Raw genomic sequence first — 18347 nt, 5'->3', positions numbered from 1 at the left:
ATCTTCAGTGATACTTGACATACTTAGACTAATTTACGCATCTGTGCAGTTTTTCATTATTTGCAGTCAGTACTGATAACTGCATGGGTTGTCTCAGCAATTACTAGTTTTCAAATTCTCCAAAGGAGGTCCCAGTCTCTGTAGTGCAGGGTGCTAGTTGTCTACCAAAATTATTCTTCCTTAGTTCTTGAGTAGTAATAATCATAGGTGCATTCATGGCAGCCAGGTAGGCTACATTGCTGAGTCTCTCTTGCAGTCAGATGTGGCCATGCGACCAAGGTCTTGCCAATGAAATATGAGCAAAATTGATACGTGGCTTTTCCAAGCATGGGTTAAGACATTGGACATGGCTCTTTCTCCTTCTTGCCAGCTGAGTGTTCTACATGACAATGATCTTGCTTCAACCACACAAATAACAACACTGATCTAGGGAATAGCAGAGCAATAAGATGGAAAGAACCTGAGACCCTAGGTGACCATATGCAGCAAGACCATTATCAGGGAAATAAACTGCCCTGAAGCCACCGTACCATTGGGTTTCTTTGTTGTAACAGCTTAGCCTTTACCCTAATATTTTCTACCACCAGAACTTCCCCCACCAAATGGCTGTGAGAGTTCCCAGGAGATGAAGTCCTATATCACACCCTGTCTACACCAAGTGAAAGGATGCACCACCTCTTCTACATATGGGTTTTTATAGAGCTCTCAAATCTTTCTTTTTTCTTCTTCTTTCAGAATATCCCCAAGATGATTATATAGGAAAAAAGTAGGAGGCTGTTTGATTGTGGGTTTTCTCTTCCTCCCCAGATTCCTTTGTGGTTATTGGTGAAGACTTTTAATCTGGGTATATATATATATTTTTTAAATCATAGTTGTCTTATTATACTTAGCTCACAAAATGGTTAAGTCACCACTGTGCCTTTTTCTGATTTTGTTCTGGAGAGTTGGGAAGTATTCTCCAGATCGTCCTTCATGTTAAAAATGTAGGATATGTTGACTGATGGTGGCAAGTTGGAATCCAAGAGATAATGAAATAAGATAGTGTTCATTTTGCTAGCTTTAAAAAATGGTATAAGCCCCTTTCCTACCAATAATAGTGTGCCATAAGTCGCAGAGTTTGGTCAATTCAATTTTAGGCACTTGAGGTAAAAAATAGAAAAGCAAACATTTCCAAAGGTGGCTGAAGAGAGCTAGCTTGAAAAATCCCCCAAACCTACTGCTACTCCTACATGAGTTTACCTCTTGTTTCTTTGCCAGTGAGAGCCGTCCTGAGACTGATGACCAAGCTGTCCTGGCCAGTTGCGGGTGGAGAACTCACACAACTGCTGGTCATAACATGTTTATCTTTTCTTCGTTTTTCCCTCTCCCAGGGGCTAGAAAGTTATCTTTAGGTGGAAGGAAATAAGACCTAAACATTTATATGGAATACTATGTGAGTCTATATCCTATCCTGTCCATTCTGGATCTAACCAAATAATTCAGGGGCAAATAGAAGGGCCTCAGAATCTAGTAAACTCTCTCCCTCCATACTCACCTAGGACCAGGCCCTTCAGAATTGTATTTACCATTGTCACCACCCTGTACTGTGCCCCAGAGCTGGAAAGCTGTGTGTGGGTCCCAAGGCATCACCCTTCAGTATAATCTGAATTGTACAGTTTATTTTTCAGTGTTTGCACTATGAAGTTGGGCCTTTCTTAGTTTCACACAGATGTCATTTTCTTCTCTATTTCTTTTTATTCATTTTGGTAAGTATTAGGATGGAAGTTTTTGTAATCATGGATTTTATTTTTCTTACCACCACTCTAGTCTTTTATATATGTTCTAAAGCCATAAGAGTGAAGATTACAGCCATAATATGTCTTCTAGCTAGAGCAGAATCTATCAATCAGAACCCTATTAAAGCAATTTGAAATAACGGTCCATTCTTAAAAGAGAAAACTGTCTCAACAATCAAATTTTTACTCAAACTCTTTAGATAATAATTTACTTTTATTAAAATTTTGTTTTTCTGATTATTAATACTTTTAGAAAATTTTGAAACTACAAGAATGTATAAAGTAAGAATCATCCATAATGACACTACCAACCAGAGCTAATCACTCTGTAGTTTTTTATTCTTAAAACACTGAACTTAAGTTCACTAAAACTTCTCCAACCTAGCCATAGACTGTCTTCAGGTCTTTTCCACAGAATATAAAATAGAAACATATAACATATAAAAAAAATACTCAAACAGAATAAAATGAGGTTTCTTTACAAAGTAGTTTTCTACAAAACCTCCATTTACCAAATTCCTATAAGTCAAAGACTCTAATACAGACTATCAAGCATTTATTAAAATAGTATTAACAGAACAAAGAGGAAAAAGGGCAAGGGGCTTATCTCCAGATCCCCCCCCGACTCCTCATGCTACTAGGGGCAGGATGCCCACTTTTCTTGCGTGCTGGAGGTTTTTCAGTCTTAGGGGCTGTGGCAAGGCGGCGTGGGAGAGCCTGGGAGGGAACCTAAGAGTTGAAGGAAAGAGAGGAGAAAGTCAGCATCGTGTACTCTCATCCCCCACCCCACTGAGGAAAGGTGTCATGCACGGAGAGGGCCAGAATCATTAGGCAAGAGGGAGAGACCACGCTACAAATTATGGGAATAGCAATCAGAGGGGTCAGGCAATAGAGAACAGGGCCAGCCAGGGAGTGTGCAGAGCTGGAGGAATGGGTCAGTGAGAGCCCTTCCATCCTCCTCATCCTGCCCTGCTTTTCCTCACCTCTTTCCGGGGAATCTCACAGAAGCGGGAGTCTGTGTTCCTTCTGGGGACATTATCTCCTTGGCCATTGGTCCTGCCATATAAATCAAGGGATGAGCATGGGGAACACTTCCCCCCACTCTCCCCAACATTGGATAAAAGAACTACTCCCAAATTCTGTCTCTTAAGAATGAGAACAAACAAGACAGACCTGGGATCAGACAGGAGGAAATATTAGTGGAACCAAATACTGAGTTATACTGAGTAGTCACAATCCTAGGAGTCAGAGTTCTGAGCTACAGGATAAAGAGAAAAAAACTAAGGTAGAAAGGCATAGAAAAGAGACTATTTTTAGAAGCAAGAAAAACACAAAGTAGAAAGGAAGAGACAAAAGAAAGGTGGGAGGAGTGAGAGACAGGAAGACTTGCTGATCTACATCTTACCCTCATTTTCTTCCCCAGAAAAAGACAAAAGAGTACTCAATGGTCAACATACACACATATACACGGCCCTCTTCCCTGCCCACGATCCAAATTCCTTCTGCCTAATCCTTCCTCGTTTCCCCCCAAGGCTGGTACCCGCTGTGTTCCAGCTTCTTCAGGTAGAGCAGCAGATCTTCAGCAGGCAGTGCCCCCCAGCCCCGAGCTTGGTATAGTCGTAACAGCTGAGACACCTCCATCAGCTGCCTTGAGGATGCAAGCCCATCGCCACCTGATAGACGTATCAGTAACAGTCATCATCCTAGGGCCCCACTCCCCAGCCCTCATTCCATTTTCCTAGGACTTCAGAAGGGCCTTACTTCCAGCTTCTGGCTCCACACCCAACACCTTCCCTCTTTATCTACCAGTAAACCATGGCCTGTTTACCTCTCTCTGGGGAGCCACTGCTGGGAACACTGCTCTGTGAATGGGTTGAGGGAAGCTCATGGACCCGGAAAAGACTAGACGCCATGGCTAAGGGCACTTTAGTTTTATGGACAGGGGGTGGCAGGTGTGGCACTTGATGGGCTTCCTCCCAAGATGGGACAGTCAGGGAACCTACCAAAAGAGATCAAAGAATCAGGAAATGGGTTAAAGAGCCATGGAGGTCCTACCACCTGGCCTTCATTAGGCTTCATCACCTAATGAAGCTTTTACCAGCTTCTAACAATCCATTCCAGATAAACCACTCTATTTTCCAGGCCTAGCCCCAACCTTCTTCAAAGTTGGCACTCACCAGACTTAGGGGGCAACAGATCAACAGATGGGTTCTCGTTGTTCTGGGGTACTGTGTCCAGCAGCTGGGGGAACAAGATAGAAAGCGTTCCCAGAGGACTAATAAAGAAAGAGACCTAGACATCTGTGAGAAGCAGAGGCTGGGAAAGTAAGAGAGTTGGTCGCCCAAGTTGCAGAGCTAGAGTTGGTTGCCTAAGTCCCAGAAGCAACTTAAGAGATAGGAATAAGAAAGACTGGAAGAGTAAGAAGCTAGGATAAAGTATTACTTCTAAAAGGGAGATGAAGCCAGAGTCCTGGACTCCTAGAACAGAAAGAAGAAATGAGGAAGAGAAGAAGAAAATAAGGTGGGATGGGTAGGCCCTCTCTTACCTGGTGTAAAAAATGCTTGAGGCCCGCCAGCTGAGAAGGGGGTGGCAGCACTTGCTTTAGGAAGCCATCCCCATCAGATCCAGGATCTTCCTCAGGGAATGGCCGTTCTGCTCTGTGACTGGGATGGAAGGCCCCAACTGCAGAGGAGAAGGCCCCAGCTGTAAAGTGTGTGTGTGCACATGTGTGCATGCACATCCATGTGTATGTTGTAGGGTGAGGGGTTCCTCCAAAACTCAACTCACCAAATGCCTAGAAGAGGTCTATTAAATATAAGATGGACATTGCAACAAGGAGATGATAACGAAAGATTAGAATGGTTTGGAATTAATAAACATGTTCTAGCCCCTTCACCAGAACATGTTCTCATTCTTTTTTATTACTATTACATAATTTTTATATTTAAAAGTGTGATATAATTCATTCCTCATTCTTAATTCAACCTGGGTTGTCATGTTTGCATTACACAGTGCACCCCATCCACCCAAGTTACAGATGACTAAACCAGGGGTGGATACCACTCCCAAGGTTAGCCAAAAAAAAGGATGGTTGCCAACCCATCAGACTGCCTCTCTTTAAACTGGACCTAAAAAACAGAGACAACAATGTCTCTCTAAGGTTATCTAGAGTCTTGGCTGGAGTCAGTGTCATGGCTGGTCAAACCCATGTACAAGCCAAAGCTATGAGAGCTAGACCCTTGAATGAGAGAGTGCTGGTCTACCAAAAGGAGTAGATGTGCAGGGAGAGGCAGAATCAAGACCCCAAAGAAAGGAGGAGTGGTTGCTTCCGTTTCTAATAATGCTCCTGGATCCAAACTCCAGTTCTCATCAGGTCTAGCTACATCCTATTTCCACGAGATCTTACTCTCTTTATGCAAACCAACTTGAGTAGATTTCTGCTCCTTGAAACTTACAGTCAGTAAGATATCTGGGAAATTAAATACTCAAGTCTCAGAGAGAAGAGAAGGTAGGTAAGAGGGAGCCAATTAGTGCATATAAGGAGATCCCCAGAGATGTCTGTCTCTGGTTACCTGAAGATGAGGTGAGATCTGGCTTTGGCTCAAGGGGCTGGAAGGAATGTTGGTTCTGGAAAGTGGGGTCCAGAACGAGGCTAAAATCTGGCGAGGAGCTGCAGAGAACAGGTGGCACTCCAGGCAGCTCGTCCCTTGCTTCCCGGCTCTTTTGCAACACAGGCTTTAGGGCCACAGCCGTGGGAGGCATAGTCCAGATCCTCCTGTCCCCCTTCTCTGGTTCCTGGGGCCCAGGACTGGAGGGGCTGGCAGTAGGGACCTGGGCGTAAGAGGCAGAAAGAAGGATCAAAGCCCACTGCATTTAGAGACAAGACATGATACAGACATTTTGGTTGTTTCTGGGGAGAGGAACCAGGAGACTGAGGTGTAGATATAGGATGGCAATTACTTTGTTCCTTTTTTGAACTTTTTGGGTTTTTTCCTTACCATGTGCATATTATTATCTATTCCAAAAAATATTTTAGCTAATAATAAAAATTTCATGACTAAAAGAAAGAAGCAGGAGATGCCAACGTAAGAAGGGGTGAGACTTCCAACCCTACTATAGGGTAGAACTTGGCAAAAATTTTGGTCTTTACCATCGTAATTAATTCAACTGCCATTTGGCAAAAACTAGTACCATGTATTCCTCACCACCTCTTGGGCTGAGAAAAGAGTTAGGCCCAATGTAATGAGGCCAGTCTGGGTGAGCCATGGCCACAGAAAAAAAGATTTCTTTTGATGAGATAGTTATTCTTTGGGAAAGTCTATGGATTTCTTTTAATGCAGGTCCAAGGACCTGAACTTAGGCCTTCCCTTGGGAGGAAGCTAGATTTCCAAAGAAGGAATCTATACACAAAGATTCTGAGCAGCTTAACTTAAGGGGCAATGCCTACCGGGGGGTTAGAAGGCAGGGTAGAGGTGCCAAGCAGTTGGTTTGCCTCCTCCCAGTGGGCCTGCAGCATGGCTTGGAGTCGATCTACCAGCTCAGCTCGCTGTTCCTCCAGCTGCTGGTTCCCACTCTGCAGTTCCCGTACTCGCGCTTGCTCCCGGGCCAGTCTGAAGAAAAGACAGGAGAAATGATGTAGGGCCTTTGAGAAATCAGAGACTTGGCAAATAAGAGAAGCCAGAACAGAATGTCAGATAGTGGAAGTTCTAAAAGGAGCTAAGGCCAATGTAGAAGAGGACAGATCTATGGAGCGGGCAGCTCTTCACCATTCCCAGTTTGGGCTCTACACACAGGAAAGGGACTGAGGCCTAAAAGGGATACTCCAGGAACTAGTACCTGAGCTCATAGTCCTGAGCCACCTGTTGCTGCCTTTCCTCTCGTTCTGCCATTTCCACCTTGAACTGAGCCAACTGAGTGGACAATTCCTGCTGGTGTTGTCCATTTAGGTCCTGCAGCTGCTTCCTAAGAGGACACAGGTGAGAAGAGGACTGAATCTGGGGACAGAAATAATCAAATGAGAAAAAGCCAGAATGTGTACATGTGAGAGATAAACAGACACAGGCAGCCAGCCTGGCCATGGCACAAGTGGGCTCAGGAAAGAGTAAGGCCAAAGCTAGTGCCTTAGGATGGGTTCACCAGAAGCAGAGACTGACATGAGGATTTATGGGAAAGTGATTCATTTAAGAAGCATTTCCAGAAAAAAAAACTGACAGGGAAGTGGGGGTGAGGGAAGTGAGACTGGGATGGGAAAGAGGCTCAGTCCCACAGGACAGCTCTGGAGATGGTGTAGGTCACAGCTCAGCATTGTCCCCATCAGGGACAAGGGGGCTGGAAAATTTATATTCTTGCACCCATCAGTTATTGGTAAAGCTACTTCCTCTGGTATGAAAATTCCCAAGCACTTTGGCTGTCTATGTGCACCTGTAGAGAGACTTAGGTCCTAGCTGATGGGAGCCAGTAGAAGCCAGCATGTTTAAAAATGGTAAAGTGATCCAAGAGGATATGGACAGGGCACTAACAACACCTGTGTGGCTGAGGAGAAGCAGTATCCAGTAAGACCCAAGTACCTGTGATGTTCCCTCAGGGAGGCTGCTTGCCGCAGGCTGCTCTCCTGAGCCTGTGCCAGCTGCTCTGTCACCCGCTGCTCCAGCTGCACAGCCAGCTCTGACTCCAGCTGGATCCTCTGGCTTTCATAACGGGCCTAGGAGTGAAGGAAGGTAGGGTAATAGCTCAATTCTGTTTGAGTTTAGAAGAGAATGGGCGATATAATATAAACAAAAAATCCATGTGCCAACATTTCCCCTCATAAGCCTAAGGGTTGAAGAACACGAATTTTGCCACAAAGAGTGGAAAAGTTCTCTTTCCTTATTAGATCATGAGGTACTCAAACCTTATACATACACATAAGTGAAAATGATTCTGGACCAAAGAAATTTTTTTTTTTTTTAACCAAAAGAAATGTTAGGTAGAACAATCAATTCTGTTATATGTATCTGAGATAATAGTACCTGAAATCAATAGACATTCAATAAATGTCAGTGTCCCGTCCTCCCAAAACAGAATCAGTCTATATCGCTATTTCCATTTTCTCACTTCATCTTCCTTTTCCAAATCACTGAAATCTGATTTCTACTTATAGTACTTCATGGCAAAAGAACTTAAATTCTAAATCCAATAGTGGTGATTTCTCAGTCATATGTAATCTTGCTGCAACATCTGCCATCTACATAATCCTCCTTTCTAAAACCATTTTCCCTTAGCTCCCATGATGCTACCATCTCAGTGTTCTCATTCTACCTGACTGCTCCTCAGTCTCAGCTGATCGCTTCTCCTCTAACTGCCCATAAAGGCTGACTGCTTCCTTGAGTTCTGTCCTCAGACCTCTTTTGACCATGTACTAACACTCTGGTCACTGAAGCTTTTTACAGGTGTATAATAAACATTCAGCATTTAGGTCATGGTTTGTTGTTGTTTGCTACTATTTATACCCTAAAACACTTTCTCTATCTCTCCCCGTTAGCCTAGACCTTTCTTCCAGGCTTTAAGCCCATATACCCACTAACCTAATGAAATGCTCTGTTTGGATACACCTCAAAAAGAACACATCTAAAATGACCTCATTTGGTTTTTTACCCTCAAATCTTCTCTTCCTATTTTGTTTCTTGCCTTAGTTAATAACACCACTCTCCACTGAATCAGCCAAGCTATTTGCAACCTGGGGTTTCCTTGATTCCTCCTACTCCTTTACCCTTTTCAACTGGTCATTCCATTCTACTTCCTTAACATCTAATTTACCCTTCCAGTCACTACTTCATTAATTCAATATTATTTCAAGTCTAATTGATCTCCCTGTTCCACCCTCTGCCCTCTTTCATTTTAGCCCCAATAGACCCTCCATGCCTAAGAGAATATTCTAAAATATGCTCAATTTATTCCCTTGTTTGAAACCCTTCAATGTCCTCATTGCCTAAAGAATAAAGTTCTGGCTGTTTAAAATGGCCCACAAGATCCTTTATGATCTCCCACCTCCCATCTACTTCATTTCTCCCAAATAGGTCCCAATCATATCAAACTCTTGCAGTAACATAAATTTAAAAAAAAAAAAAAAAAAAAAGTTATTGTGGTAAGAAACACATAATACAAAATTTACCCTCTTAATCCATTTTTAAGTGTACAGTTGAGTAGTGTTAAATATATTTACATTGTTGTGCAGATCTCTAGAACTTTTCCATCTTGTAAAATTGAAACTACACCCACTGAATAACTCCCCATTTCCCCCTCCCCCTAGCCTTGGCAACCACCATTCTACTTTCTGTTTCTGTGATTCTGACTACTCTAGATATCTTGCTACCCAAATTCTTTAATGAAAAAATTTAATATATACTCCCTGTAAGCCAGTAAGTCCACTTTAAGGAATCTGTGATATAGAAGGGGTATCAAAGATCTATGTACAATGATGTTCAGTGCAGCACTATTTATAGTGAAAAATTGGTATTGATACAAATTTTTCTTCAAAAGGAAAATGCTTAAACTCTGATTCATCTGTTTATTGCAATATTATATAACCCTTAGAAATAATGACGTACATCTGTATGTACTGACATGGGAAGATGTCTATATTATGAGGTTAAAAAACAAGTTGCAGCAAATGCATAGCATGTTCACATTTTTTTAAAGCACCAACCCATATGCTCACATATGAAAAGGTTCTGTAAAGACACACACCAAGTGGTGTGATAAGACAAAGCAACAAATACTTTTTACTTCTGTATTATTTGAACTTCTGTATTATTTGAAAATATAAAAACTTGTATTTTTAAAATATTTTTTAAAGTTCTCTGGGAAGTCTACCTTGACACATTCACATGGGTCTTTGGATATATACCTCTGATAAAAAAACTATGGCAATTTAAGTATAGATGTTATTATTTCTGAAGTAACTCCTAAACAAGAAAAAAACAAACAGAAATTGAGTTTACGACTTTGAAACTAGCTGAAGAAAAAAGTGTAAATGAGAAAAAAGAGAAAGATAAGAAAAAAGTAAAAAATCTGAAAGATGACAAATAAAATATAAAGTAAGGCATAGATCCAACTATGAATAAATAAATTAAAAGTAAATGAAAATGCTCTGGCTAAAAGACAAGTATATAAAAATTGAAAATAAAAAGATTAGAAAAATGTTTGTCAGGCGAACTCCATTTTTAAAAAAAAAGGCTGGTATAGCTCTATTAATATTAAGCAAGAATAGACCAAAGGAAAAGAGCATTGTAAGAGTCACCATGTAAGGATAACACATTCAATTGTCAGGAAAGATACAGCAATTTAAAAAATTTATATGCATCTAATAACATAGCCACAAAATGTATAAAGCAAAATTGACATACTACAGGAGAAATGGACAAATCTACACTAAATGAGATTTTAACAGAAAAAAAATCAATAAAAATATAATAGTTTAAACAGAACAATTCACAAACCAGACACACATACAAATAGACACATATAAAACTGCACCCAAACACTGTAAATACATATTTTCAAGCACATATGAAACATTTAGAAAAACTGACCATATATTAAGACATAAAATAAGTCTCAAAGAATTTAAATAATAAAAATAGCATATTCTTTCATGATGTCCACAAGAAACTCTCATATGATCGGAGATGGGAAGAGAGCAAGAGGGAAAGGGTGGGGAGAATGAGAGAGAGAAGGAGGGAGGTACAGACAGACAATAGACAAATGCAGCAAAATGTGAAACTGGTGAATCTAAGTGTATTCATCATACTATGATGCAACATTTCTTTAAGTCTGAAATATTTCAAACCAAAAAGTTGGGTAGGAATACACATAAATAAGGAATTTTTTTTAAAGACCATGCTCTTTAATCACAAAGCAGGTAAGCTATAAATCAATAAGAAAACATAATTAGAAAAACTCTGTATGTTTGGAAATAATCTAGGAGATAAAAATAATATAAAAAACTGAATATTATTCAGAACCAAATAATAAGGAAAATACTATATAGGATAAGTTGCAGGATGTACTTAAATTAATACTTATGGAGAAATTTATAAAAGAAAGCTAAAATGAATAAGCAAGCATCCATCTTAAGAAGATTGTAAAAAGAACAGAATAAAACCAAAGAAAATATAAGGAAAAATATAAAGTACAGATATTAATTGAAAAAAAAAGCCAAGCCAAAAGTTAATTCTCTGAAAATATATTCAAATAAACTACAAGTAAAATGGTTTTTACAAAAGACGAGAAAAATGACACAAATAAATATGAGGAATGAAAAAACAAAAAAAAATGCCATAGACATTAAAAAGATCAACTTTAAGTCAATAAGTCAGAAAATGTAGATTAAATGAATATATATGTGGGGCAGGAGGACAGAATGTGAGTGCACCAAAAATAATTCAAGAAGAAAGAGAAAGCCTAAATATTTCCATAAACACTAAAGAAGCAAAGCCAGTAGTCAAATGTTCAAGAAGCACATATTAATGCCAACCTTACAAACTATTTCAGAGTACGAGAAGAGAGGGAGTATATTTTCGTGTTTCTAATACTAGCAGATTAAATTATTCAAGTTAACTCTGCTGAACAGAAACAAATAAGTTGAATAAAATTTAATTATATACATATATAAAATCTCCCTAAAAAGTATCAAAGAGGTAACCAAACAGTATTGAATTACTAAAGTAAAGGAAAATGACATCCTAGACAGGTTGCAAGCATGGCAGATAGCCATTTTTACCCTGGAGGTATTTACCTACCCTAGAAAATTAAAGCCTTTGTGTTGACTGCCTTTCAAGGTCAAATGAGTAGAAATGAAAGTCCAAGGCCAACATAAGTTGGGAAGTCTAACTGGAGACTCTACTCACAATAAACTGAGACTCCAATGAGCTTCACTCTCATGGTAAAAGTGAACCAGAAATTAAAGCTCAAAATTAAAGCTCAGCTTGAATTGTCCAGGAATCTTAACCGTAAAAAATTTGGTTTTAGGCTTGTAGTGTATTTCAGAACCTAGTAGAAGCAAATGCAAATCTCCTCTGGAGCAAAGTACTTTCTCTGTAAGCCTCAAATTATTCCTACAACTTATCAACTACAAGGGCCAATACATGGTCAAAAATAACCAGGATCCAAGAAAATAAGACTCCATGTGAGCCAGCTAAAACAAGAGACAACAGAAAAAGATTATCAAACATTTCAGATATTGGTATTAACATCTATAGATAATAAAACTGTGTTTAAAGTAATCAAAGACAAACTTGAAAATATCCAAGAACAAGAAACTATGGAAAAGTAATATTTGAAAATAAAAACAACAGTACTTTGGAAAATTAAAAAAAAAAACAACAACATAAAATTAAAAACTCAGTGGGATGGGTTAATAGATTAGATAAAGTTAAACAAAGAATTAGTGAACTGGAAGACAGGAAATTATACAGAGTGAACATAAAAACATGAAACCTAGAAATAATAAAGAAAGTGTGCAACATAGAGACAGGATCAACCATACATTTAATCAAGTTCCATAAAGAGATGGCAGAGACAATGGAGCAGAGGCAATATGCAGAGATAATAACTTAGAATTTTCCAGAACTGGTGAAAGACATCACTCCACTATTTTAAGGAGCCTAAAGAATCCCCCAAAAATTTATTAAAAGAAAAAAAGAAAATCTATACTAAGCACATCCAAATAAAACTGATAAAAACTAAAAAGATAAAAATTTTAGAGCATGAGTGGTCAAATGACATAGCTGGCTTCTCAACAATAATAAAAACCAGAATATTTTCAATATGTTGAAATAACTGCCAACCTAGACTTCTTCCCAAGAATTCCTTCAAAAATTAATGTGAAATAGACATTTTCCAACTAAAATAAATGAATGCATGAATGAATGAACAAATAAGAGATTTTGACATGAAGAAAAAAGATTCCAGATAGATTTAAATTCAAAAGAAGAGCAAAGAAAGGAGTAATTATGTAGCTACCTCTAAATGAATGTTGACTTTATAAAACAATATTAATAATTTCTTATGGCAGTGTTTTATTTTTAAAAAATAGAATCAAAAAACATAAATAATGTCGCAGAAAATGGTAGAGTAGGAAACTCCAGTAGTTGGTCCTTCTACTGACCAAGCTGGTGAAAAATTATCAGAATGAATTATTTGGGTTCCCTGGAACCTGATCAGATACTGAAAACCAGAAGAGTGCTTGATGAAGAGAGAGGCTGCCGAACTTTGGTAAAAGAGCCAGGTGCATAAACCAGCTACCCTCCCCCATCCCTCAGCCCTCTGCAGCCATGGGAATGGCAGCCTATGTTACTAAAGTGGCTGGCTGAAGCGAGGGTGAGCAGTAAGGACCTTATCCTTCCAAAACATGAGATTTTGTGTTTTGGTCAGTCTAGCAATTCCCTGAGGAACCAGAGCAGACAGTTGTCTTTTTTGGGCCCCTTGAGCTTCAGAGGTTTCCCTAGCAGCATCAGAAGATTTAAAGAGACATGTACATTTTTTTGGTGGGGGTCTGTCAGGTCACAGGTTAATCACAGAGATAACAGAACAGAAATGTCAGTTACCACACACACCAAGAAATACAGACTTTGCAAAAATAGTTTGGAAAAATGGATAGCTATAGCCATCAAATGAAATCCTTGAGGAGGGAGAGAATATGATTTCCAGAGTTACATTATAATACTCAAAATGTCCAGTACCCAACAAAAAATTACAAACATACAAAAAAACAAGAAAATATGACTCATTCAAAGGAAAAAGAGAATTTGATAGGAACTACTCCTATGGAAGCTCAGACATTGGGATTACTAATCAAAGACATTAAATCAACAGTCTTAAATAAACTCAGTGAGCTAAAGGAAACCATGGACAGCAAACTATAAGAAATCAGAACAATGTATAAATAAATAGGGAATGCCAATAAAGAGATAGAAATTATAAAAAGAAACTAAATAGAAGTTCTGGAGCTGAAAAGCACAATCAGTGATATCAAAAAGTCACTAGATACCATTACCTATCTTTTAGAATGGCCATAAATCCAGAACACCGACAACACCAGATGTTAGTGAGGATATGGAGCAACAGCAATTCTCATTCATTGCTGGTGGGAATGCAAATTGGTACAGCTACTTTGGAAGACTTGTGGCAGTTTCTTACAAAACAAAACATACTCTTACCATAAGAGCCAGCAATCACACACCTTAGTATTTACCTAAAGGAGTTGAAAATCTATGTCCACATAAAAACCTGCACATGGATATTTATAGCAGCTTTATTTATAATTGCTAAAACTTGGAAGCAACCAAGATGTCTTTCAACAGGTGACTAGATAACCAAACTATGGTAACCTAGACAATGAAATGTTATTTAGCACTAAAAAAATGAGCTGTTTACAGCTATGCCACCCTGAACACGCCCGATCTTGTCTAATCTCAGAAGCTAAGCAGGGTTGGGCCTGGTTAGTACTTGGATGGGAGACCACCTAGGAAGACCAGGTTCTGTAGGCATTAAAAAAATAATAATAAAAAATTTTTTTAAATTAAAAAAAATAAAAATAAATGAGCTATCAAGTCATGAAAAGAAATGAAGGAAATTTAAATGCATACTACTGAGTGAAAGAAGCCAATCTGAAATATCTACATATTTTATAATTCCAAATATATGACATTCTGCAAAAGGCAAAACTGTGGAGACAGTAAAAAGATCAGTGGTTGCCAGGGGTTTGGGGTTTAAGGGAGGATGGGATGAATAGGTGATGCACAAAGGATTTTTAGGGCAATAAAACTACTAAATATGATACTGTAAAAGTAGATACATTATAAAGTTGTCCAAACCAATACAATATCAACACCAAGAGTGAACCCTAACATATATGGACTCTGGATGATAATGATGTGTCAATTTAGGTACATCAATTGTAAGAAATGTACTACTCTGGTGGAGAATGCTGATAATGGAAGAAGCTATGTATGTATGGGGGTAGTTGGTATACGAGAAATGTCTGTAGTTTCCATTAAATTTGGCTATGAACCTAAAGCTGCTATAAAAAATAAAGTCTTTTTTTAAAAAATGTGAGAAACATGGCAGAGTGAGAGATGTCCCTAGATCACTCCCTATGAAACAACAATAAGCTAAATATCTGAAACTCAACAAAAAAACACCCAACCGGCACACAAGCACATCTGAGCGTGAGATCTACGATAAGAGCTACCACAAGTCAGCACCCTGGGAGTCGGGAGGTAGACTGAAAGAAACAAAGAAGCTGCCTCTCACAGCCGGAGCTCCCAGCAGGAGGAGGGGGAAGGGAGAAGGTGCGGCAGGTTCCCTGAACAACCCTGCTTGAGAGAGCTGTGAGATCCAGGTAGTGGCAGTGCCCAGGGATCAGGGAAGAAAGAAGTGGGGACAGCAGAGAAGCAACAGTTGATTATTACCAACTACAGTTGCAAAACGCCAAGGCTGAGCCGCAGCCCCCATATCCCAACCCAGAGGGCCCCTCCACCATATCCTCCAAGACCCAACACCTGCAGAGCCCCAGGGGAATCTGAGCAAATGCTACTGAAGGTGTCGCTAATACTGACAGGGACTGAGACTGAGGGTAGCAAGCGTGATTGAATATTTATAAGAAAAAAAGACATTATTAAGACTTTATATAAAGCAAGGATCCAAGAGGCTTAGATGCCACCTACTGGAAACCAGAAGAAAAATGTCATCTTAGCAACAGGCCAAAGAGAGCCCTTTATAAAATAAATCTTTCTGGAAAAAAAAGCAGAATACACTTCCATTAATGCCCAGGTGGAAAAATAGTCCATTAAACACCATGAACAACCAAGGCGACAAGGCACCTCAGAAAGAAAGAGAAAAATCTCCAGAAAATAAGCTTAAAGACATAGAAATATGTGACTTAAATGACAGAGAATTCAAGATGGTACCTCTGAAAAAACTCAATGAGATCCAAAATAATTTATATCAACAGTTCCAGGAATTGAAAAAATAACTAGATCAGCAGAATGAGTTTTTCAGCAAAGAGATTGAAACCCTCAAAAAGAACCAAATAGAACTTCTGGAGATGAAGAACACACTGAAAGAGATGAAAAACGAAATAGCAAGCTTAAGAAATAGTCAACCAAATGGAGGAAAGGATCAGTGATACTGAAGACAGAAATTAGAAATAAATCAGAAAGAAGAGAGAAACCGAAGAATGAAAAATAATGAAAGAGAAATACAAGAACTAGCTGATACCAACAGGAAAGAAAACATAAGAATAATGGGCATTCTTGAAAGAGATGAAAAGGAGCAGGAATTAGGAAGCATTTTCAGACAAATAGTTGACGAGAATTTCCCAAATCTAAGAAATGAGCTGGAGATTGGAATTCAAGAAGTCAACAGAACGCCCAATTATCTCAACCCAAAAAGGCCTTCTCCAAGACACACTGTATCAAAATTATCAAAAACTGATGACAAAGAAAAACTTCTCAGGGCAGCCAGAGAAAAGAAGACAGTAACCTATAAAGGAAAACCCATTAGATTATCGTCATACTTCTCAGCACAAACTTTACAAGCTAAAAAGGAGTAGAATCAAATATTCAAACTATTAAATGAAAGGAACTACCAGCCAAGAATAATGTATCCAGCAAAGCTCTCCTTTAGATATGAAGGAGAAATAAAGACCTTTTCAGATATACAAAAATTGAAGGAATTCTCTACTACAAGGCCTGCATTACAGGAAACGCTGAAAGGGGTCAGCTCAGCTAAAACAAATGACCAAAAAAAAAAAAAAAAGCCATAATTAGGAGTAAGGTGACTATTGGGCAAATAGAAGCAAGCAATCCTTACTAAGAACAGGGCATTATAAGATTAAACAATAAGAAGAGATTTGCTATTGCAAGATAGTAATGAACATTCAGCATACATAGGGATGAATTGAGACAACAAAAACAGAAAAGAGGAGAATTCAAAGATCCAAATTCGCAAAGGGGAATGGAGATAAGGCACACATGGAAGAAAATGGACTATTATATATATATATATATAACTATCCTTTGCATATTCATAATGTTAAACACACGCCAAAGATTCAGAACTGAAGTACATAACATAAAACAAGAAGGACCAGAAGGAAAACCCACAAAACCCAAAAGACAGACATACTAGGACAAGGAAACAATGGAAACACTGAGCTACCAGAAAGCAAAACATAAAATGGCTATAGGAAAACCTCATATTTCAATAATCACCCTAAATGTAAATGGACTGAACTCACCAATAAAAAGGCACAGAGTTGCAGAATGATTAAAAAACAAAACCCAACCATGTGCTGCCTCCAGGAGACACATCTCAAAGTTCCAAAGACAAATATAGACTCAAAGTGAAAGGGTGGAAAATGATATTTCAAGCAAATGGCATTCAGAGAAAAGTGGGAGTAGCAGTACTAATATCGGACGAAATAGACTTCAAAATAAAAAAAGGAAGAGAAAGATACTGAGGGACACTTCATAATGATAAATGGAATCATACAGCAAGAAGATATAATACATTAATATCTATGCTCCCAATTAGGGAGCCCTGAAATATATAAAGCAATTACTAACAGACCTAAAGGGAGAAACAGACCAAAACATTATCATAGTAGGGGACCTAAATACCCCACTGTCGGATATGGACAGATCATCCAAACAGAAAATCAATAAGGAAATAACATCTTTAATTGACACATTAGATCAACTGGATATAAGTGACGTTTTCAGAGCCTTCCATCCCAAAACAGCTGCTTATACATTCTTCTCTAGTGCATATGGAACATTCTCAAGGATTGACCACATAGTGGGACAAAGAGACAGCTTCAACAAATATAAGAGGGTTGAAATCATACCAACCATATTCTCTGATCATAATGCTTTGAACCTAGAGATCAATAGTAAAAAGAAAGTGGGAAGAACCACAAAAACATGGAGATTAAACAACATGCTACTGAAGAATAACTGGGTCAGAGAAGAAATAAAGAGATCAAGTGATACAAAGAAACAAATGATGATAGTACAACATATCAAAACTTTTGGGACACAGCAAAAACGGTCTAAGAGGAAAGTTCATATCATTACAGGCCTATCTCAAAAAACAACAACGAGCCCAAATAAACAACCTAACGCTTCATCTTAAAAAATTAGAAAAATAAGAACGAATGAAGCCTAAAGTCAGCAGAAGGAAAGAAATAACCAAAATTGGAGCAGACTTAAATGAAATTGAAAACAAACAAAAAAAAAAATAGAAAAAGTAAATGTAACAAAGAGCTGGTTCTTTGAGAAGGTAAATAAAATTGACAAACCTCTGGCTAGACTCACCGAAAAAAAAAAAAGAGAAAGGACACAAATAAACAAAATCAGGGATGAAAGAGGGGAAATTATGACACACACTGCAGAAATACAAAGAATCATACAAGAATACTATGAAAAAGTATATAACACCAAATTTAATAACCTAGAAGAAATAGACAAGTACTTAGAAAGATACAACCTTCCTAGACTGAATCAAGAAGAACTGGAATATCTAAATAGA

At 38.5% G+C, this 18347-nt stretch overlaps 1 protein-coding gene and 1 pseudogene across 2 annotated transcripts in view; one reads left to right on the top strand and one right to left on the bottom strand.

The window, feature by feature from the left end:
- Positions 1–2076: 2076 nt before the first annotated feature.
- Positions 2077–18347, bottom strand: part of CNTROB (centrobin, centriole duplication and spindle assembly protein) — a 22629-nt gene continuing 6358 nt past the window's right edge. For both annotated transcript variants that reach the window (XM_023529912.1, XM_023529913.1), the window contains exons 5-14: positions 7343–7476; positions 6612–6737; positions 6223–6385; positions 5348–5606; positions 4321–4457; positions 3953–4016; positions 3604–3774; positions 3316–3448; positions 2759–2831; positions 2077–2504 (exon numbers count right to left, since the gene is read on the bottom strand). In XM_023529912.1, coding sequence (XP_023385680.1) covers positions 2379–2504; positions 2759–2831; positions 3316–3448; positions 3604–3774; positions 3953–4016; positions 4321–4457; positions 5348–5606; positions 6223–6385; positions 6612–6737; positions 7343–7476 — 1386 coding nt within the window. In that variant the 3' untranslated portion in view covers positions 2077–2378. The remainder of the gene's footprint in view (positions 2505–2758; positions 2832–3315; positions 3449–3603; positions 3775–3952; positions 4017–4320; positions 4458–5347; positions 5607–6222; positions 6386–6611; positions 6738–7342; positions 7477–18347) is intronic.
- Positions 14184–14302, top strand: LOC111738926 (annotated as a pseudogene).

This window comes from Pteropus vampyrus, unplaced genomic scaffold (assembly GCF_000151845.1).
Source record: "Pteropus vampyrus isolate Shadow unplaced genomic scaffold, Pvam_2.0 Scaffold44, whole genome shotgun sequence".
NCBI classification, from domain to species: domain Eukaryota; kingdom Metazoa; phylum Chordata; class Mammalia; order Chiroptera; family Pteropodidae; genus Pteropus; species Pteropus vampyrus.
The sequence above is the reverse complement of the archived record's forward strand: the minus strand, read 5'-3'. Positions and strand labels throughout refer to the sequence as shown.